Source organism: Aquarana catesbeiana, linkage group LG04 (genome assembly GCF_042186555.1).
Source record: "Aquarana catesbeiana isolate 2022-GZ linkage group LG04, ASM4218655v1, whole genome shotgun sequence".
Taxonomy (NCBI): domain Eukaryota; kingdom Metazoa; phylum Chordata; class Amphibia; order Anura; family Ranidae; genus Aquarana; species Aquarana catesbeiana.
This window is the reverse complement of record NC_133327.1, coordinates 651,693,922-651,717,212: the sequence shown is the minus strand read 5'-3', so window position 1 is coordinate 651,717,212 and position 23,291 is coordinate 651,693,922. Positions and strand designations below refer to the sequence as shown.

The window sequence follows — 23,291 nt, the reverse complement described above, 5'->3', positions numbered from 1 at the left end:
ACAGTGCATTTTCACTGTATTAGTGTCGCTGGTCACTTAGTGTGAGATTTGTGCCACAATGTCACAGTCCCGCTAAAAAATCGCTGATCGCCACCGTTACTAGTAAAAACAATTAAAAAAAAAATTTTAATTCCATAAATATATCCCATAGTTTGTAAACTTTTGCGCAAACCAATCAATATACGCTTTTTGGGATTTCTTTTTACCAAAAATTATGTAGCAGAATACAAATTGGTCTAAATTGATGAAGAAATTCGATTTTTTTACATTTTTTTATTGGATATGTTTTATAGCAGAAAGTAAAAAAATATTGTTTTTTTTTTCAAAATTAGTGGGTGCAGAGGTGATCAAATACCACCAAAAGAAAGCTCTATTTGTGGGGAAAAAAATACATACAGTTTCTTTTTTTTTGGGTACAGCGTCGCACGTCCGGGCAGTTGTCAGTTAAAGAAACGCAGTGCTGTATTGCAACAAATGGCCTGGACCTTTAGGAGGGTAAAACCTTCCAGAGCTGAAGTAGTTAAAGAGTTAAATGAGCTAAATTTTGTTTTATACATCTCAATAGAATGTGTAGGTTAACGGAAAGTTTTTTTTTTTTTTTTTCCCTCCTGTTAAGAGCCTAGCTGTTCTTTGATGACTTTATTTTGAAACAGGCTGCGGCCTGTGGCACAACTGCATATCCTGGCCTCATAAGTACAGCTCTGGTATTCTAAGAGCCCAGCCTTTCTCGAATTTTATTAAACATCCAATACTTCAGGAAAGAGCCAAATAGTTTCCAGAGAGAACATCCTACCCTCTGCGTAGGCAGTTCTGAGCGAGAAATATCTGAGGGTTATTTGAAAATAAAGCTGCTACAGCTGGGGGTTCTTTAATTCCCTTCAGTCATAGCAGCCGCCCACCTCTCTCTCTCTCTCTCTCTCTCTCCCTTCAGAAGTCAAAGCTCGCTAATGAGCAGGCCTAAAGTTTAAACAAAACATTCCTGCTTCGGGACGCTCCAAATTTAACCAAATAAAAACAAGGCCGAGAGGAAAAATATTTTCCAATAGTCTACAAGCTGAGTCTTAACGACATGAAAGGCCATTTGCAATAATTTTATTGGCCAATAACCATACAAAAAGGGAAATATAGTAAGGGTGAAAAGGGCTGCATAACAAGTGTGCCTGTTTCTCTTCATAAAAAACGATGTCAGGCAGGCCCTTTGTAAACGCCGGGGCATGTTGAAGGTCTGCATCGGCAGGCTTTTGTATGCTTCAAGTGGGTTTTACGTTTCCATCTAAGTCTATAGGAATGCAAAACCTGCGTAATGCAGGTGAGGAGGTGGTCAACTGTAGGTCAAATGCACCTGTCAATCAAATGTAAATGATCTCCAAAATTATTATTTAAGGTACTTATATAGCGCCGTCAATTTAGGCAGCGATTTACATATACATTGTACATTCACATCGGTCCCTACCCTCAAGGAGCTTACAATCTAAGGTCCCTAACTCACATTCATATACTAGGGCCAATTTAGACAAAAGCCAGTTAACCTACCAGCATGTCTTTGGAGTCTTAAAATGTCTTAAAGTTGATGCCATTTACAAAAGACCAAAGCTCGCCAATGCTGGCCCTAACAAAGCTAAGATAAAATGTTGAAAAAAATATGTATAATCAGAGCAATAAACAATGTGATTATGAAAATAAAAATAATATAGCCTACTAATAGGCTTAACGTAATTGCTGCCCACACCACTTAGACTTATGCCACGTACACACGACCGGTTTTCCCGTCGGAATGAACTCTCAAGGTTTTTCTGACTGAGTTCCGCTGAAACTGTCTTGCATACACACGATCACACCAAAGTCTGACCGTCTAGAACGCGGTGACGTACGACGGGACTAGAAAAAGGAAGTTCAATAGTGAGTAGCCAATAGCTGCCATCTCGTACTTGCTTCAGAGCATGCGTCATTTTTTGTCCAGAACAGCATACAGACCAGCGGTTTTCCCAATGGGAACTAGTTCCGGCGGAAAGATTGAAAACATGTTGTATTTCTAGGTCCGTCAGAATTTTCGAAAAGAATAAGTCCGATGAGGCCCACACACGATCGGAATGTCCGATGAAATGATTCCGTCGGACTTTTCCTGCCGGAAAGTCCAACCGAGTGTACGCGGCATTAGAGTGTATCCACTTGTTACTCTCAATAGGTAATAAAAATTTATAAATATAGTGTAGCGCAACCAAAAACTCATAAAGCAAGTCCAAATATTGACAAAATTCCACCGTAGTGCAACTTTGTGACGATTCATTGAAATCCAGTGACTCTCAGGTTGCCTCTGGGAAAACCTTCCTCCTCCTGGTGTCCCTGGACAAGACAGACCTCCTCCCGGGTTCTCACGATATGGACCCCGCTATAGAGTTACGTTTTATGAAATGTTATTAGCAGAGAGCACTATGGTTTGCCTTTGTTTTATATGGCTACACTATGACTAAATGAGATCCCAGGAGGAGGTCTGAGCTGTCTAGGTGCACTGTGATGAAGATTCCTGTTTCCAAGGTATCCTGAGAGATATTTCACCAGATGTGTGTGACTCTGTAGTGGGGTCCATATCGTGAGAACCCGGGAGGAGATCCTGTCTTTTCCAGGAACACCAGGAGGAGGAAGGGTTTCCCCGAGGCATCCTGAGAGCTATTACTACAGGCGTGTGACTCTGTAGTGGGGTCAACATTGGGAGGTCACTGAAAGTTGGAATTTTGTCAATATTTGGACTTGATTTATGAGTTTTTGGTTGCGCTACACTTTATCATATTAAGATAAAATGTTGTCAGTTGCCCATAGCAATCAGTTGGGTGGGTTGTTCCAAAAAAAGCATTTTGTTCAATGGATTACTATGGAGACCCGCTCCATACTGGTTACCTTGTTTGGCTGAAATTGATACATGTGCCCCACCACTGTAAATTATTCAGTAAGTGTTAGGCCCCGTTCAACTCCAACTTTGGAACACTTGTCGCATCAGATTTCGGACCCCAGTTGAACCCCATTCTGTGCAATGGAACCATTCTATTCAGTGTGACTTGAAAAAAAAAAAAAAAAAAATTCCTGCACTACTTTTGGTCTGCTCTGCTGGCTTCCATCATCCAATTAGGTGCAAGCAAAAATGTAATTGGGTATTCTTTGCAAAGTGAAGCTTCTGTTCATTTACTAAGCTCTGGAGCAACTGCACTTGCAGACTGCACAATCTATTCGCCTTTAGTAAATCAACCCCAGAGAGTCAGTAGTTAATATACTGGTACCACAGAAAGAAGGGGAAACAGAGCTGGTATTCACCAGAGTGCCCCACAAGGGGTGATGGGTTTTGCTGCTGATGGCTCCCAGGTTGTGGTCCTCTGACTTATCTGAACAGGCAGCTACAGATAACAGGGCACAGATACCCTAGAGAGAGGGTGCTGGGATCACAGGAGTAGGAGACACAGCAGTCTTAGGCAGGCAGGGATGCCCAGATATCCGTAACACACCAGACTGGGGTATTCGGGGAGGGGGTCACTCTGGAAAAATGTATGCAGACTGAGTGTATAGGGTCAAACAGGAACACAGGATGCTAACTGGAGTGCAGGAGGTTATAGGAGCACAAGATACAGGCTGGGGTGCATGTGGTTATACAAGCACAGGGGACATGGACATCACTTAGAAAGTTCCAGGAGACACGGGTGTTTCCCGCTGCTATTGTGTGGACATGTTGCTTGAATACCAAGCAACACATCATCTAGACCTTAAAGACACCACCTCCTCTGTAATTGGCTGTGGCAACAGTGAAACTCAGAAGCTGGCGGCCACAGAGAGAGAGATAGTGACCTGGAGCATGAAGCAGGTGATTCTGACACTTTATAGCCATATGTGTCCCTATAGGATAGATTACCTGGCAGGACAAGAGTGAGGAAGGGTTGGAACTTTTGATAATCACTTTATGCCTGTTTGAACCTTCCCATCTAACTGACAACTATATCCCACATTACTTGCACCGTACTCACAGGGATAAAATGTTCTGGATTACTAGGGGTTAAGCCCAATAAGGGGCATACCATCTCGTGGACGTATCTTAGATGTACAATTTAAATTTTTACTGAGCTCCGCGAGTATAGCTATCTCTATATGTCTGGTGCTTGGACTCTGGGCCTTCTGGTCTCAGCTCCTGCAGCTGCGGAGTCGCATGCAGCTGCTGTGCCTGCCCCTCCCCTCTTCCTGCCCAATCACAGAGCATTTTGTATTATGTGAACCCATTCACAAAATACAAAGCCTTTTGTGAATGAACAGCAGAGGGGAAGGGCAGAGCAGCTGCTGTGTGAGAGAAGACAGCGTCTGTCCTCTCAGATCACCAGGAGTGTATCGATATCTGTACTGCCGGAGCTCAGTAAAACTATCAGATGTAAACTAAAGAGATGGGGTCAGGAAGTGACATGCACCTCATTGGACTTAACCAATAGTAAGCCAGAAGATGTTAGAAAGTGGCTGAAATGCTGTTTGCAGTCACATTTTTCATTATGCAATATACTTTCTCTAAACTGCAGAGAGTAGCCAAGTCATGTAGTGCAGTGGAGCAGCATGCCAAGCAACTTTTTTAAATTTGATTTACTGGTGACCTTTTATCAACTGGACAGGAAAGGAGGAGGTATCTCCCCAATGGTAACATTGTTGGCAATAAATATCTCGCATAACTACTTATCAACTTGGAAAAAAAATACTTTGGTGACTCATTCCACTACCAAACACTCTGCTTCAAGATAAGTGAGGTATTTTATCATAATTGATCACAGATTCTTCTGATTGATTTTCTTTTTGATTGGTTACAGTGTTGTGATATTCTAGTTAGTCAAAAAAAAAAAAAAAAAGATTTGGCAACTGTTCCACCAACAAGGAATATTGAACTTTGTGGCCTTATATGCAGCAATTCTTTTTTTTTTTTTTTTTTGCATAGTTTCTTGGACATTCGTCGAGACTGACTCTTGGCTTGTTGGTACAAAATCTTGGTACCAAATTGATAGCCCTGGTCTTTTCTTTCTTTCCGAGGCCACACTAGCATTGCTCCTAGAGAAGACATTCGGGGACTAAATTATTGGGGTGTTTTCTAATGTGCATACCATCAAAACCAGTAATAATCAGAAGGCAGTAGTGTTTATCGCAAGCATTAAGTAGTCATTGCTATGACTAATGCCCCGTACACACAATCGGAAAATCGGACAACAGATCGTCCCTTTTTTTTCTGCATGCTAGTTGCATATAAAACTAGAAGAGTTTACTAGAATTACGAAAATTCTTGCATGTAAAAAATCAGAAGTGATGTCATGTGTTGTAGTGTATTTGCATTATTTTCGGATGGCAGCTGTACTGATTAAACGAAAATCGTACGATCTGGTATCATATTAGAATAATTTTCGTGCATGTCCGATCGGATAATATTGGATGAACTGTCGTGATCGCCTCTCGAAAGCTCTGTACTAATGATCCGATTATCGTACGATTGCATCGAAAGTGGTATTTTTCGTCCGATTTTAGGATCGTGTGTACGGACCATAAGGCTTTTGGAGGATGAAACATGTTAGTGTTTGTCTTGTATTGGAACATTTTACCCCATATGAAGAAATAAAGAGAATATTTTTTTTTTCACTGCAATTGCACCTGGTTGCCAACTTTATTGTTGTATGGAGCAGACAGTAGTTTACATCATGTGGATGTATACATGGATATGTTCTGCCATTTTGCTGAGCTCCACATTTTTAGTCACTTCCTAATAAGTACAGTTTTATTCTTAGCATACTACTAGCATAGTTCTTAGCATACTAGACTTCTTACAGCTAGGTTTGATGACATTTCCTGAGCCAAAGTACAGTTTGCACCTGGCCTCTGAACGACCATAGAGACTCCGGGGACCATCTGACCCGCTGGAAATCTCTATCGTCAGCGGATCATTTTTTCCAGCTCACCGATTGGGTGAGTTGGTAGAAACACGGGAGGGGGGTGTGTCCCCTCTCTCCGTCCATAAAATGATCAAGCGGCTGAACAGCCACTATGATCATTCTTATGGTGTAGGGAAAAGAAGATATCTGAATGATGTCTGTAGCTGCAGACACCATTCAGATATCGCCGCTCAAACCCGACGACATCATATGACGTTGGGCGGGCGGCAAGTGGTTAATCCAGTTCGGAAAACTGCCAGTCAATGCACTGTGGACTTGATTTACTAGAACTGGAGAGTGCAAAATCTGGTGCAACTGTGCATGGTAGCCAATCCGCTTCTAACTTCAGCTTGTTCAATTAAAGTGATTTGTAAATGAACACCTTAAAAACAACCCATTTAGTTTTAAAATAGAAATAAAATGCAAAACATTTTTGTATAGATATATAAAAAAAAAACATTATAAATACCTTTTTTCCCTTTTTTATAAGTGATCACATTCCCTCTGTTCTCAGCTGCATAAGAGCTGGGGGGAGGAGAAGCAACAGTACACGGAGCTTCCCAGTGAATGGCTGTGCAGTGGGAGCGTGTCAGGAGAAGTCTGATCATTGGAGGAGAGCACACAGAGTTTCCAGCATAGCTAGAGAACTGACCATGGTGTGTACTTCTGCTTAATGTGGTCAGTTTTTCATAGGAAAGCAGAGGGACTGGCAGGAACACCAGGGTTTTTACATAAAGGAAGCAATACAAAGAGAACAGGAGACTTTCTCATACAACTACATGGTACAGCAGCCACGTATCAGGAATATGAACTGTTGGGGTAACAAACGCTTTAAGCTTTGACAAAAAAAACCTGGAAGCTGATTGGTTTCTGCACCAGATTTTGCACACTCCAGTTTTAGTAAATTGACTCCTATGTGTGAAAGAGTACAGAAGAACGTGGAGGGTTCTGACCAGGTCTGTTGGTTACAGAGTGCATTGGGCAGTGCGGTCATTTTCTGGTGCTTTTTAGACTATAGTCCTATTTAGACAAAACACACAAACGCTATAGGAGATAAAACGATGAAAGTGGAGATAGTGCAATGCTTGTCTGAATCAATATCAGATTCTGTGGCTTCAATTGGGCTTTAAATGTCACTCTGACAATCATCGGTCAAGTACACTATGTAGCCCAGTCCATTGCTGTGCAACATGGGAATGTTTCCAAGACACTTCATGTTTGTCATTAGCAAATGGAACATTAAACATCTCTTCTCTTGAAAATCCGTCTTTATTGGCCCTGCCATACACTAATTTTAGTACTGTGCATTTATTTTCTGTCTTTTTTTTTTTTTTTTTTATGGCGGTTGGCCATCTTATAAAAGGCCTTTGCTGTTGAATTTATGCCTATATACTTTTTTTTTTTTTTTCAACATTGCAGAAAAATACATTTTGGCAAGACATCAGATTCTAAAGTAAGTCAGGCTATAGGCAATGAAAAAGCTCCTTGTTTTGTGATCTACTGGGACACATTTTTTTCATAAGTTTCCTTTGTAAGGTTTAAATACTGTGATTAAAGGAAGCAGTAACCTAAGGAATATGACTGAGGCTTGCAATGTAGCCTGGAAATGCAAAACTTAAGCTATATTTTCCAGCTGCCAGGCTTTTATTTCTCAACTGTATTGGGGGTGCCAAAGTGCACACATTGCATGACTGTGAGCAAAGCTATCCTTTTTCCCTGTTCGCGGTTAAAGCTGAACTCTAGCTAAATATAAAATGCACAAATTGACACAGCTGTGTAATCATTAAAGAGGATCTTCAAGCGATTGTAAGGGTTTCTTTTTTAATAACAAACATATCATACTTACCTACACTGTGCAGCTCGTTTTGCACAGAGTGGCCATGAACCTGCTCTTCTGGGGTCCCCCTGTGGCTCTCTCAGCTCCTCCCCGCATCAGATAACACCCTAGGAGAAGCGCTTTACCAGGGGTTACCTTGCAGGCACGCTCCCGAGTCCAGCATTCTGCGTCCATAGCAAATACTGTAGCTGCTGACTTTTAACATAAGGACACTTACCTGTCCAGGAACCAAGTGATGTCCTCACCCGAGCCGATTCTTAAACCCACTTCCGATGCAGGCACCGGCATCTTAGTTAAGGGAAACCAGCAGTAAAGCCTTCTGGCTTCACAGAGGGTTTCCTACTGCGCATACGCGAGTGCTTTGTGAATGTGATGTGATGTGTCCCAGAAGGCTGCGGGAAAAGAGGCGAGGGGCTGAATTTCCATACAGATTGCCACGGTGATCTGACCTAAAATGAGAGCGGGTAACTGTAAAAACCAAGTACATCTGACTGAGGTCCACCACATTGTCCAGAAATTCAGACCGTGAGTTACCGTGGACCCCCACATTCTTCCTCCTGCACCACCGGGATCCTAAGTACGATCTATAGGAGATCTATTTTGCCTCTCCTGATCACAGCTGCGAAGAACTGCATCCCGCTGTTTTTGGAAGCAGGCACAGCCGTCGTCGGTGGCCGTCTGGTTAAAAAAAGTAGCCGAAATTAATGCAATGGAGGACTTGGTGGCCACGGAGAAGGGCCTTCGAGAGAATTTTCTCAAAATATTGTTTTATTGGCACAAGTTTGTTTATTTTGAGGTATGTCCCCTTCTTCAAGGTCCAAGCAGCTTGTCCTGAAAAATTGTATGTTAGTGCAAATAATAAAAAAAGTATCACGGACAGTACTCAATTTTCTTTATTTTGAGGAACATGCAGAGTTGGTCACCTAATCCCCCGTGAGTTACCGTGGACCCCCACATTCTTCCTCCTGCACCACCACGGGATCCCAAGTACGATCTATAGGAGATCTATTTTGCCTCTCCTGATCACAGCTGCGAAGAACTGCATCCCGCTGTTTTGGAAGCAGGCACAGCCGCCGTCGGTGGCCGTCTGGTTAAAAAAAGTAGCCGAAATTAATGCAATGGAGGACTTGGTGGCCACGGAGAAGGGCCTTCGAGAGAATTTTCTCAAAATATTGTTTTATTGGCACAAGTTTTTGTTTATTTTGAGGAACATGCAGATTTGGTCACCTAATCCCCCTTGGAGTGGAGGTAAATATGAAGGCTCCTCGGGCCTGGATGGAGTGACTGGCGGGTGGTCCCCCCCCCTTTTTTTTTGGCAAGGGTTAACCGCTTGCCGACCAGCTGCTGCAATTGTACTGTGGCAACATGGCTCAGCTGCGCGAATCGCCGTCATTTTACGTCGCTTCCAATTGTGGCCACTAGGGGCCCGCTGCTCGCTCCTGCGATCGCTCATGACACAGCGAGAATCAGGATGTCTGTGTGTAAACACAGACATCCCGGTTCTCTGAGGGGAGAAGAGACTGATTGTGTGTTCATACAAACACCGATCTATCTCTTCCCCTAGCAAGTCCCATTCCCTCTTCAGTTAGAACACGTAGCAGGGAACACAGTTAACCCCTTGATTGCCCCCTAGTGTTAACCCCTTCACTGCCAATAACATTTTTACAGTAATCAATGCATTTTATAGCACTGATCGCTGTATAAATGCCAGTGATGTCAAAATTGTCTGATGTGTCCGCCATAATGTCGCAGTCACAATAAAAATGGCAGATCGCCACCATTACTAGTAAAAAAAATAAAATAATAAAAATGCTATAAATCTATCCCCTATTTTATAGACGCTATAACTTTTGCGCAAACCAATCAATATAGGCTTATTGCGATTTTTATTATCAAAAATATGTAGAAGAATATATATCGGCCTAAACTGAGGAAAAATTAGCTTTAAAAAAAAAAAAAAAAGGGGATATTTATTATAGCAAAAAGTACAAAATATTGTGTTTTTTTTTCAAAATTGTCGCTCTTTTTTTGTTTATAGCGCAAAAAATAAAAACCGGAGAGATGATCAAATACCACCAAAAGAAAGCTCTATTTGTGGGGACAAAAGGACGTCAATTTTGTTTGGGTACAACATCGCACGACCGCGCAATCGTCAGTAAAAGCGACGCAGTGCCAAATCGCAAAAAATGGCCTGGTCATTCAGCAGCCAAATCTTCCAGGGCTGAAGTGGTTAACATTGAAGTCTATGGCCCTCGAGTTGCATCAAAGTCGGACCAAAGTAGTGCATGAACTACTTTGAAGTCACTGCAACTTTAAGTCGTGCATATATGAATGGTTATCATTGAAAAAAATGGGGAACGACTTGTCATGCAACTTTGATGTCCAAAGTTGCATGACAATTTGCACAAGCGTGAATGGAGCCTTGGACTTTTCTTCCCCTTTTAAGAACAATTGCTTTTGTAATATAATAGTAGTTTTGCCACTTGGTAAGTTTTTTGAGCACAACATTTTATAACCCAGAATTCAACTTTTATTTGAGATTTTAGTGTGCTCATCCATGAAAGGAAAATGCTTGGAACCAAGCCACTTTTCTTAACCAAATCTGCTTACATTGCTGAAAATGTTCTCTGTGATATTTCACACTCCTTCCTCTCCACTGTTTAGAAGATTATCACGCTTTATATTATACAGGTGTGGTTGGAACAGCTTTATTCCAGCTAATGAATTGTGAAACGCTCTATCTGCCACATCCCCTGTTGCCGCAGTCACTCAGAAGGTGCTCCAGCTAAGCTTTCAATGAATAAGCGCAGAGTTTAAGCACGTTCTGGAAAGACGAGTCCAAATATTAAAATAAAGAAGGAGCTAAGGAAAACTGATTTATATTGGAGAGAAGACTTCAAGCACTGACTTGCACTGGCAGGGTAGGGCTTAAGTACAAAGCTGTCTAAATACACAGACTCGGTTCTGTGGTTTTAACTGTGTAAAGAAAAGCAGCGGCCAGGCCTCGGCGTGCGCCCGTCATCGGGTTTTCCTGCACACACAATAGTTAAATTGCCAGCTTTGTGCGTAGAAATTGCTGTCTCATCTCGCACACAGGGGAGATTCTTTCATCAAGTTCCTTATGTAATCACTAATTTGTTTTTACTGTATTGTGGTTTTTACAAAAGACGATTTCATAGTAACATTTCAGCCTGCAGCAAACTCCAGTGGAATCTGGCGGCTGTGACATAGTCCAAACTTTCTCCTTTGTCTGTTTCCACTTGGCATGTACCAGACCGACTTGTTGTCATAAGCCCTCAGCGTCAACGCCATTAAGGGAAAAGCCTGACGTGTCCTAGGGAAAGCGGACTAATGAATGCTCTGTATGAACCTTCACTTTCATTGTTCTACTGAAGATGTTTGGATATTTAATGATTTGCTGGCACTTCACTTGGTGTTTGTTGGGTTGGGTGTGGGGCTTTTTTTTTTTTTTTTTAATTCTTGTCCGCACAGGGTGCTGCCAAGCTAAGGAAGGTCAGAATAAGGCAATCAGTGTGGTTTTTTTTTTTTTTTTTTCTTTTTTTTTTTTTTTTTTTTTTTTGTAGTCTAAAAATGATTTTGGTTTTAATTTATTAACCATTTTTTTTAGCTCTGCCTAAAGTGACCCTGCTGTCTAAAAAAAAAAAAAAAAAAAAAAAAAATCTAGCCAGCAGCTCATGTAATAGAAAAGCTAGACAAAGTGAAACCTTTGCTCTTTTGCACAGCCGAGAGCACTGGTATGATCCAAAACTTTTGCACAGCCGAGAGCACTGGTACGATCCAACACTTTTGCACAGCCGAGAGCACTGGTACGATCCAACACTTTTGCACAGCCGAGAGCACTGGTACGATCCAACACTTTTGCACAGCCGAGAGCACTGGTACGATCCAACACTTCCGAAGTGTCAGCATGTTTCACACTAGGCAATGTCTCCTCCCCTGGCGGGAGGAACCACAGCACCCAGCGGCGACACACCATCCGGAAGTGTCGGATAGGTATTCGCAGCCATTGTATCCATCCTTTCTGAAAATTCCGCTATTGTGCACCATGGGATCCTGAATTCCAAGTATGCAATTCGTTTTCAGGTAATTGCATTTCTCGAAATCAGTATTCTGCAGCCAGAGTTCACAGAGCTCCACGTATGGGAGGTGGGAGTGTTTTTCCTGAAGTCATGTTGCATAACCTTCTTTGTCTCTGCTTGATATATTACCAATGACATTTAAACTTCAAAGTTTCAATTTCATGACTGTGAAATACTTCCCAGTACTGACATTTTGCTTCACCAGGCTTTCCATATGCAATAGACCGCAAGAGTTAGTGCATGCTAGGGCCCTTTTACACTGATCAGTTTTTAAACAGTTTTTCAGTTAAAGTGATTTAAAGTTTCGTATTTATTTTATTTTTTTAAATAAAATACATACATGTTATACTTACCTCCTCTGAGCAGTTGGTTTTGCACAGAGCAGCCCGGATCCTCCTCTTCTCAGGGCCCCTCTTCGCTGCTTCTGGCCCCTCCCTCCTGTCGAGTGCCCCCAAAGCACGCAGCTTGCTATGGGGACACCAGAGCCGAGCTGCAGCTTTGAGTGTCCATTCAGACACAGAGCTGCAGTTTAGCCCCCCCTCTCTCTCCTGATTGGCTAACTGGCTTTGTCTCAGCCAATCAGGAGGAAGAGTTTCTGGGATGGCCGAGGGACTCGTGGACATCGCTGGATAGAGATGGGGCTTGGGTAAGTATTAGGGGTGCTGGGGGGGGCGGCTGCTGCACACAGAAGGCTTTTTATCTTAATGCATAGAATGCATTAAGATGAAAAACCTTCTGCCTTTACAGCTCCTTTTAAAAAAAATCTAAAAAAAAAAAGTGCAAGAGTATGCGTTTTTGCCGCGTTTTCGCAATAATGCAGTGTGAAAGCAGCCGAAAATGCAACTGAAACTCAACTGACCAGTGTGAAGAGTCCCATATGATTTAAATAGATACATTTTTCTTCCGCTTTTCTTTTTTTTTTTAACTGAAAAACTGATCAGTGTGAAAAGGCCCTAAATAGAAAAAAATCTACATGGGTTCCCAATTTCTTTACAAATAAAAAAAACAAAATTAAAAACTATGACTTTGTAAATATTTGCCCTCTTTGCTCTGAAATCCCTAAATCAACTTTTGTTCAACTAGTTGCCTTCAGATGTCACATAATATATTGGATGGGACCATCTGTATGTGATTTAAAAAGTGTCACATGGTCTCAAAATACAAACACCCATTTCTCAGAAACGGCACCATAAATACCATGGAGATTGCCACATTACCGGTCAGGATTGGGTTATAAAAAATAATCCCTAGAGCTTTATTAAATCCCTTTTTAAAAATGCAAAGAATATGGCGCACTCACTCTATCTGGTGAAGGATATCCATTTATACTCCGAGACAGCCAGGAAAGATTTTATGGAATAGCAGTATGTAGAAAGCCATTGGTAAAAACAACCATTGACTCCATACATAGTTCTCCAAGATGCATATGGGGCAGGCGGCGGCCCGTCCATTAAGGGTGCACGGGCGCCGTCTGGCCCCTTTCAGGTGTCAGGACGCCGCTGCATGAATTCCAATACGGGGGGGGGGGGGTTGAAGCACCTATTAGAGCCAGAGGCTCTAATAGGCTTTAAAATAGGGTGAGCTCGGGGTGCAGAGAATGCGCTCTGAGCCCACCCACACTATTCTATTCTCACACCGAATCTCCTCTCTGCCAATAAGGAAGCGCATCTGAGACCCATTTCCTGATTGGCCGAAAAGAGAAGCATTGTGATTGGGTGCTGAGGAGGAGGGAGGAGACAGAAGCTGCCAAGCAGGTGAAGGAGAAGCTGCTCGTGATGCCCAGGGAGGAAAGCAGGGGAAGCTGCCCGTGATTGCCCGTGGAGGAAAGCAGGGGAAGCCGCCCATGATTGCCCATCACAGATGGGGTAGGTGCACCGACCAACCTGACCTGGGGGGGCGGCTGCAGATGCACTGTTTGCCACCCCCCCTCAAAAACTAAAAATTACTACCACCCGCCACTGATATGGGGAGCACAGCAAGTATGTAGGTTTTTCTACCTCCTCAGCCCAAAACTGAAAGTCATGTCTTTGTAATAAAATGCTAAATGTCATAAAGCCTACAATGCTTAATACATTGAGAACACAATGGAGCATGGTGGTGGTAGTGGATGGGTTTCATCTGCAGGGCCTGGAGAACTGGACAGGATTGAGGGTGAGGTGGAAGGAGCCAAATGCAAGACAATTCTAGAGGAAACCCTGTTTCAGTAAATGCGTAAGATGACTTGAAAATTGCTGTTATCCAGTGGTTTCTATCCAGCCTGACGATGCTAGAGTAATCTTTCTAAAAGAACAGGCACAAACTGTATAATTCAGATATTCAGAGCTGATAGACACTTACCCCAAAAGACTAACCCCAAGACCATTTACTAATTTGGAGGAGGTGTGTTTGTTCTTTTTTTTTTTCATTAAAGGATAAGTTAAAATAAATATAAAAATATAAATGCACATTTTTTAGCAGGTAAAAAAAAAAATGTGCGTTTACTATTTTTTATTTGTAGGAGCATGGACCTGCAATCATCAGGTCGTGTGTGCTATGCGGGACTCCTACAGACAGTGGAATCTGTCTGCTCGTACATCGCTCTTGATTGAGAACTACAAAGGCTGTCGGTACTTGTAGTTCATTCATTCACAGAACCCTGTGAATGAGTGACACGTCCATGTGGGCGGAGCCCCGCATGGACATGCTCTTTTCAAATAGTGACTGCAGGTACGGGGAGAAAATCCCGGCCCGTTGTCACAGGAAGTGCGGGGATTGGGGTGCGGCTGCAGGATCCGGAACATGTTACATGTTTCACCCTAAAAATGGGCGGAGCATGTAACATGTTCCCGAAGGTGAACTTCTCCTTTAAAGTGGTTGTAAAGCCTTAAGGCTTTTCACCCTAATGCATTCTTTGCATTAAGGTGAAAAACCTGTGCTGCAGCTCCCCCACATACCTCCCCTTTTTCTTACCTGAGCCCGATCCGATCCGGTGATGAGCAGGGGCGCAGCGGCTCCAGCCGCATTTGCTCTCCTAGTTGGCTCCCACTCTCCATTGGCTTGCGCTTCTGTCAATCAAAAGCTTTAACACAGGAGCAGGGGGGCAGGGCCGAGTTCCGCTGTCTGTGTCAATGGGCCCAGCAGCGGGACTCGGGAGCAAGCCTGCATGGGTGCCCCCATGGAAAGCGGCATTCCATGGGCGCACCCAATGAAGAGGATGGGCCTGAAGCACTGATGCTGATTTTTTTTTTTTTTTTTTAATCATTTTTTTAATATTTACAATCACTTTACCTTTTCTTTCATGATAAAAATATTTTGTACCATGAAGTGTTGAGTATAATTTTTAAATAAAATTACAAAAATCCCAGTTGAATCCATTTTATTTCCAGGCTGTAGCACTATAAAATATAGTAAAGGCCCTAGGAAAGGAAGTGGGGAATACTTACAGAATGTGCTATTTATTTAGCACAACTGTAGGACTACTGGAGAGAAATCCAGGTTATAGGTGTGCCCAATTGTTTTTCTTATCCTTGTATTTAGCTCCTGACCATAGCTAAGGATGACTTTGGGCTAGCTGATGTTTCCTTGTGTCTACACATTTATGTTATATACATGCAAAGATCTAATCTACCAAACTATCCCCATATGTTTCCGGCTATGCAATCCCTAAATGGTTTTGGCATACCCCCCTCAGTATTGGGCTCTGTTACATTGTATTAGATTACATCCTGCAAGCAAGGTGTACTTGATTAGAATGTAGTAAATATGTATATATGGAAAAGAGTTGTGGATTTTGGAGGCAATGTGTGCAACTCTGGTTACCTATTGGAAGATGTGATCCAAGATAGTGTTATACGAGACAGTCTTTTAATGCAGTCATTCCGCTAGGCCATTTTATAATGAATATCATTATGCGAATTCTCCGACCCGCCCTGCGCTTTTCAGTCCCATTTCTTAGAACAAGTGTAATCATGCAGATTTCCTTTCAATGAGTGAAAACTTGTTTTCAATTACTAAGACATTTGAAACATATTTTAAGTCAATTTCACAAGCGGGAATTTAATTTGGCAGTTTTGGAATTGAATTTAAATATATTTCACGTAGCATTCAACCTTTGGACAACATTTGTGTTGGGCTGAGCATTACTCCTACATTACATTACCATCATGTCGCTGGTGGTAAAGCAAAGTCCTTTAAATAAACTGATGGTGTTTGGAGGTAATTATTTTAAAAACAGACTGACAAAACTTTGTTTTAGATTGTGGGGAAGTGTTGCAACATCTGTCTAGTTTACTCTACTTTCTTGTCCTGTTAAGGAGATTTTCCTTTTCCTAAGGCCTCTTTCACACGGATGATCCGTATGTCCGTTTTCGGATGAAAAACGGACATACAGTCATCCCTATGGAGCGTCGGATGTCAGCGGTGACATGCCTGCTGACATCCGACCCGCTCCGATCCGAAAAGTGTAACGGAGGAAAAACCTACTTTTTCCTCCGTTTTCGGATCGGATCGGATGACGACGGACACTACGGACCGTCATCATCCGATCCCCCCATAGGGGAGAGCGGCGCTCTGACAGGTCCGTCGCTGCACAGTGTGCAGCGATGCACCTGTCATCTTCCTGCTCAGCGGGGATCGGCGGAGCTATCCCCGCTGAGCAAGCGGATGTTCACGGGGCGGATCATGACTGATCTGCCCCGTGTGAAAGAGGCCTTATGCATTTATTCCTGTTACTATCACAGGAAATTAGAGGAATTCTTCCCAGCTGGGTAACTGGTGTGGTGATGGAGGTCCTATCCCTTCCATGCTGTCTTAATTTTTTTTTTTTTTTTTACTCTTTGTGTACCTGTTTTTTTTCCAAAATTTTTATTTTCACTCTCCATTTCCGTCAATCTCTAATTCAGAGGCTGTCACTGGAATAAGAAGTGAAGGCAAACACAGCAGTTAGAATCCAAGCGAGCCTTTAACCCAGGGGTCTCCAAACTTTTCAGAATGAGGACCACATTATATATTTTAGTAGTAGTATTTGTAGCTGCTGACTTTTAATTTTTTCTGAAGGAGCCTGGACAACCTCTTTAATTTCTGTTTCAGTGTATTGGTTTTAAGCCACAAGGTAAGAAATCAAAAGCAAGCATATAGGTCGCCCTCACAGGGGCTAAAGAATGATCAGGTATTACAGAAGAATCCAAGAGGGATACAAACATAACAGTCATAGCGGCCTGCCTACTCCTAGGGGTAGTCCCATTCCTGAGATCAACCCCAAAGGATGGAGTCTGTAAAAACAAGAAGAAAGAGTCTAGAGAAGGAAGGAGAAAAAGGAAGGAAAAGAACTCACTCAGATACGCCGCCGTAAGCAGTCAGAGGAGGCCCGAACAAGCCGGTTGGAGTGAGGAAACTCGTAGGAAATCCAAGGTTCCCAGACTTTGAGATATTTGGGGTGTGAGTAGTTCACTATGCTAGATGTCTTCTCATGAAGCATCAAGGCAGTCATACGTGACTTCACCCCTTAAAAGTCAATGCACGGGGTCTTCCAGGCCTTGGCTTTGGTCCGTTTAGCAGATATAAAAAGATAAGTAGCCAGCTTCTGCTGGGATGTTTATAAGCCAGGAATTGAGCAATGCAATAGGGCCAACTTTGCATCCCTGTGGACTGTTATTTGGAAGAGGGTCTGGAGCAAGCCGAAAACCCTGGATCAGAACTTCGACCTCTTTAATTTCAAACCTTTTTTAAAAACACTTGTTAATGTGTAGCGTTCTTTAAAAAAACACCCGATGATTCTGCCATGAAGGCCCTTCATTATTTATTTAGCGACCTGACGGGATCCTTTTAAAACAGAACTACTCTTTATCTGAGCACCACTAACAAAAAACGCAATTTAATTCATTTTTAATATTCAAAGCAAACTCCCCCATCCATCCATGTCTCCATGCATTTTTTTGCTGAGAAATCACTTTGAAAAACAACCCCCTAGCATTTCTGGCTGTGGCCATCTTGAGAAAGGGCAGATGAATCGTGTAGCATTTACTTCCTGGAATCCACTTACTCTTAGTGCAGGCATACAGGCAGGAGGATGTGCTTAGCTGAGCAAACCCCTTTTTTCCTGAAGACTCCTGGGATGTATGATATTGTTTTGGCCCAGGCCAGGAAGTAACTGAAGAAACATAAAGAAAAAAAAAAGTTTAAAGCAAGTAAATATCATATAATTTGCTATCTATTTACTAATGCTAGCCACATAAGGATTAGAAATAGCCAATGTTGATTGAAAGAGTGAAGTTGAGCATTAACGCAAATAAAGACAGTAGTGTCGTCGTCCCCCCCCCCCCCGGCTGTGCTAGCTGACAGAGGTGTAGGAATCTCGATGTGACAGGACAGAATTGCAAATCCTTTGGTAGATTAGACAGTTCACACGTTTATTTTAATTTTGTATTTATTTATGTACCTTGTAGCCTGGAGTTTTAATACTCCTATTTGAATAATTTAGTCTTTGTCATTTGATTTCAGGCAGTTGTTCATATTGGGTTTACACTGGGTGGATTTGGCAGCATTGATATTTGTGATAAAAATCTGCAGTCCTGCTTGCTTCACAGGGAATCGGATTGTATTTTGATCAGATACAGCCAGTATTTCTGAAAAAATCGGAATGCCTGTAGAACCAAAAATAGATGGCTGTGAATGGTTTGATTGTGTGAGTAGTCAGTGCGTGTTTGAAGTGGTGTGGCATGGTTTTAATAAAACGTACTGCCCCCCGTGACCTCCCTCGCTTGTTTGATTCTTTCAGATGCAAGGAAGAGAGCCTGCGCGGCTTACCACGCCAATGGTTATGCAACGTCTTGGAGGAAATTAAATCTAGCGATCCATCTTCTAGGCTCTGTGCAACCAGGCGCAGTGCTGGAATTCCATTCTACATACAGGTAACTGAGCAAGCTGTGCATGGTTTATTTAATGTGAATAAAAGAGCTGGGTCTCTTTAATCCAATATGCAAGAGAGCCCATGTCCTCCCCTTTGTTTTTTTTTCCTAATAAAAACTGAAATTATGTGTTTCGTCAAAGGTATTTTCTGAATAAATGTAAGAGCAGCTAGAAAAAGACGAGCTACTTTTTCCATAGAAGGAATTTATATAAGCCTGGAGTATATGTAAACTCAATCATAGAAACTCATATAAGTTTTATTATGTTAACTTAATTTCAAAAGTAACTTTTCACCATATTTACCCCATTCACGCTGACAGTAAACGTACATGCGGCCTTTCAGGGCTGGGCTTTTTTCCATGGGGCTCCATATATATAAATATCTGTCTTTGTGTTGGGAGCATGCCGCACAGCGCACTCTCATCACAGAGACTGGGGACTCACTAGGAGCTCCGTGTCCCATACGAACGATCGGGCCCCGGTTCTGGGTCACGTGATCGCTGTGATAACCTCTGGTTGGCTATCATAGTGATCAGTCACTGTGAAGCCCACCCCTGTGTTTCTCTCTCTGTGATTATGGAGGAAGGATACTTTGTATCTCTCTCTCTGTTTGTAGAATAAGAGAAACAAACAACTGTGTGTAAAAATAAATAAAAAATAATAATAATAAAAAAAATTAAGAACAAATACGTAGATCAAGGTTTCATCTAGGTCAGTGCCAGGGTTAGTGTTTGGGTCAAGTAGGGGTCAAATATTTTGGGTAGGGAAAAAAACTGCAAAATGCTCACTATTGTTTCTGGGCTGTACTGCAAGTACAAGCAACAACTAACACACATATGTGGTATCGCTATGATCATCAGGAACAGGAACATTTATTTTGGGTTGTTCTTTGGTGGTAGGTTCTGGTAGCAACAAGAAATATACAGCTAAAATTAAAAAAACAATTTTTTTTTTGCTAGTTTGGGCCAGTTTTCTTTCGATAATAAAAAAAAAAAAAAACAGGAGATATCCTTAACCATTTACCATCAAATGAAAGCCCAATTTGTCCTGAAAAGTACAAAATATAATCCACCTGGATGCACAAATAGTTGTGACGATATGTACGGTTTTACTAACACATGTTAAAGTTGCAAAATTGTGCTTGGTCATTAACATTTGGGGTTAAATCTGTAACTGGTGACTAGTGCTCCAACAAATAATGCAAGTATGTTAGACTTAGAAAATTAAGACTAACCTTGCACTAAAATGATGGCTCCATCGGATCAGTACACCCTGATCTATGCCTTTCTTCTTTTGACATTTCTTCCTTGTCTGCTTTGCAGGGTTAGGATGAAGGGCATTCAGGTGATTCTTATTTCTCCAGACTGGCCCCAGGGAAGTGGTATGCCAGCCTGGTAAGACTCGTTGCAGAACCTCTTTGCGCTCAGCCAGATCTTCAGGATCTTCTGTCTTAAGGACTTGTTTGCCATACTGCTTTGTGATTACTGGCTTTCATGGCAAAGCTGTTGAAGTCCAGATTATGAAAGACAGAGTGATTTCTGAATTTGTGATTCCTACAATGATAAAAACTAGAAATGCGACTTTCTCCATGGTCTATTAAAGGTTGTGGAAGACATACTTCACTTGGCGTGAAGTTCAGTTTTTCTGCGGGATAAATCTTTTTCATGGAGCTTGGTCTGGACTAGTGTTGGGCAATCAGTACTTTCAAGGGTTAGGTTTCATTTTGTTTCAGAGACTGATGGTGTTTCACTTTTAAGAATTTTGAACAGGGAGCCCTGTAGCTCCCTCTGTTTGTTCCCCTCAGTAAGGCTTAAATCGGGTACACTCTGCGATTAGAAACTGCCGTTTGAACCCATCAGAGACATTCCTCTTTATATTCTTATAAATACATCTACAAGTTGGTGTTATTTGTTGCCCTTACCTCTGCAAGATGAGTATCTGAACTGGCATCCATATCCTACAAACAACCCCTTTTCAGGTTTTGAAAAGGAACAAGGTGGCATTGAGACCTAGGACATCTTCTTTACGTAGTTTCTGCCTTTTGCCTCGACTTGGACATCATTCTTCCATTTCTCGGTCTGGCTAACCCAAAGGAAAGGTGTTTTTTTTTTTTTTTTTTTTTGTTCCCCCAAAAGACTGATCTTTTTTTTTTTAATTTATTATTATTATCCTAGATAAACTGGTGTGCCTGCTTCTCATTCCACTATTTCTAGGTGGCTCAGCAGACCATCCTAGCTCAAGGTCCTGGGTTCCTCCCTTTTCTTGTCAAGGTGCACTCTACTAGATCTTGAGTGCTTCTTAGTCTTCAGCATCAAGCAACTGTTTATCATATTTGCAGTGCTGCTACCTGGTCTTCTGTTCACACCATCTCTAAGTTCTATCAGGTGAATGTTGAGGTCCCATCTGATGTCCGGTCCAGGCCTTAAGTCCTTCAGGTGGCTTTTTGAATGCAGGCAGTCTCCAGTTCTGCTTTTTTTTCTTGGGTCTGTTTGTGTGTGTGATTGGTCTGTTGCCCACCCCTCGGATGGACTGCTCTTGGATGTCCCGGAGCTAAAAAAACTTCCTGTGTCCTTCAATGAAAGAAAGAAAATGCTTTTCTTGGACACCATTGAGTCTGCTTCTCTGTGTTTATGATCATGCTCTCGCTGCTTTGCTTCTAAACTGAGGCATACTAGTAGTAAGAGGGGTTACCCTAGGCTGGCTTACAGATAATTTTTGTTTGCCAGTGTCCAATCCACCTGTAGGAAACCGTATAATTTCCAGTGTCTCTCAATAGACTTTAAGAAAAGACGAAAATAATTTTATGGCAAGTACAAAAAAAAAATCTGTTTTTTTTTTTTTTTTATCTACACAAAAGGATAAAGAATTGTGAACAACAAACTAAAGTGACTGTACACAACAATAGGTTAACATCTTGTTTCTTGCAGAATTTGCTGTTTCTATTACGTTCATTGATGGATAAAGTGTTTTCTTATTCTTGACCATTGAGTTTTAGCACCACCTTCACCTAGTAGGACTCTAGGCAGAAAAAAGAACACATGACTGCCTATGGGCAGTCATAACTGGTAGTCAACCCCCTCTCTGCAGCTTTTTTGCCTAGTGCCGAGAAGTAAGGACCTAAGGTTCCTGCTGGGAGTCTTCGTCCCCCTTTTTTGCAGGTAAATCCTTTTCTTTTGATGAAGAATTAGGCGGACTGTTGTCCAGGCTTATGTCATTAAGGTTCCAGCTCTTCCCTTCCCCGTTACAGCACACTCCACCAGGGCGATTAGTGCTTCCTGGGCTTTCTGACATCAGGTGTCTGTGTCTCATGTTTGCAGGCGGCTACGTAGTCGTTTGTATACACCTTTACCAAGTTTTAGAAGTTGTTTTTGCACCATTATGTTTTTACTGTGTAATACAGGGATTCTAATTGATTAGATATAGGGGCCCATAACGGCGCCCCCTCCCCCAAACTCCTGGGAGCTGCACATAATATTAGGTGTATGTAGTAATACAGAAGATTTTTACACCTGTGTGGTGCTGATGTTGCTGGAGATGGTCGGAAGCTGGTAAAAAGGTGAGATGTAGTTAAAGACAGGAAGTATGCCACAGTAAATAGTTAGACACTAGGAATCTGTTACATTGGACTGTTAGAGATCATTGCCATTACTGCTCCTTTACAAATACATGCTCCCACCAGTGGCTGTTGGGGTCTGAGGGCCACATCATGAGAGCTAAAGGACCACATGCTGCTCTCAGACCATAGGTTAGGCAACAGGGGGGTAATAGATCCTGTAGCCCATAAAAAACAATATTACTATTGTGTGCCGACATTGTGAATAATGATCTCCAGTGTCCAGGTACAGTGCAGTGTACACAGCTGTTGAAGCAACTGAAGTACAGTAAATTGTGTATGACTAATGGTGAAAATCAGCCTGGGCGATTTCCATTGGCTGTTTTGTCCTGCACAGCTGGAAGTGTGTGTGAGAGTTTATGCAAACCACACAAGACAGCCAGCAAATTCCAAAAAAGCAGGTGGTACTAGAATTTTACAGGAAGTCAAAGTATTTGTAAAAGGGTAGGAAGGCAATGAAAGTTCAGAGAAAGCCAAGGATTTATAGCAAACGTCTGAAAGTACATAAATATAAACCTGCACACTAATACCAGATACTGTACCCAAAAGAGATTCCAGCATCGAAATAGCCTCTGTCCATCTGTTGGCAACCTCAGGTATAAAAGTGATACATTCATTCACTTCTGATCCCCACAGCGAGGTGCTGATAAGTAAATATAAAACATCACGCTTTTGTTTTGTGAGACGCCATTTAGCTTTCCATCCTCTTTGCCAGAGATAAAACACAAAAGACGTTTGGTTGTGTTAAACAAAGATTTATTGTTTCAGTTAAAACATAATTTTCTGGCTTCAAATCAGAATCCTATCGAAGAGTGTCTAGATTGCTATTCTAGGTACCATAAAACTGGAATTCTCCAAGGTCGAGAGCTTTTCTCACCACTGTTACCCTTGTTCTGACAACATGTAACAATGATATTCGAAGTCGG

The 23,291-nt window shown here is 42.0% G+C and overlaps 1 protein-coding gene across 5 annotated transcripts in view; it reads left to right on the top strand.

Annotated features, from left to right (window-relative positions):
• THADA (THADA armadillo repeat containing) overlaps positions 1 to 23,291 on the top strand; it is a 904,047-nt gene that overhangs the window by 223,096 nt on the left and 657,660 nt on the right. For all 5 annotated transcript variants that reach the window (XR_012244018.1, XM_073628459.1, XM_073628460.1 and 2 more), the window contains exon 23: positions 18,622 to 18,754. Coding sequence is in view for 4 of the 5 variants with exons in the window: in XM_073628459.1 (XP_073484560.1) it covers positions 18,622 to 18,754 (133 nt within the window). In the remaining variant the exon portion in view is untranslated. The remainder of the gene's footprint in view (positions 1 to 18,621; positions 18,755 to 23,291) is intronic.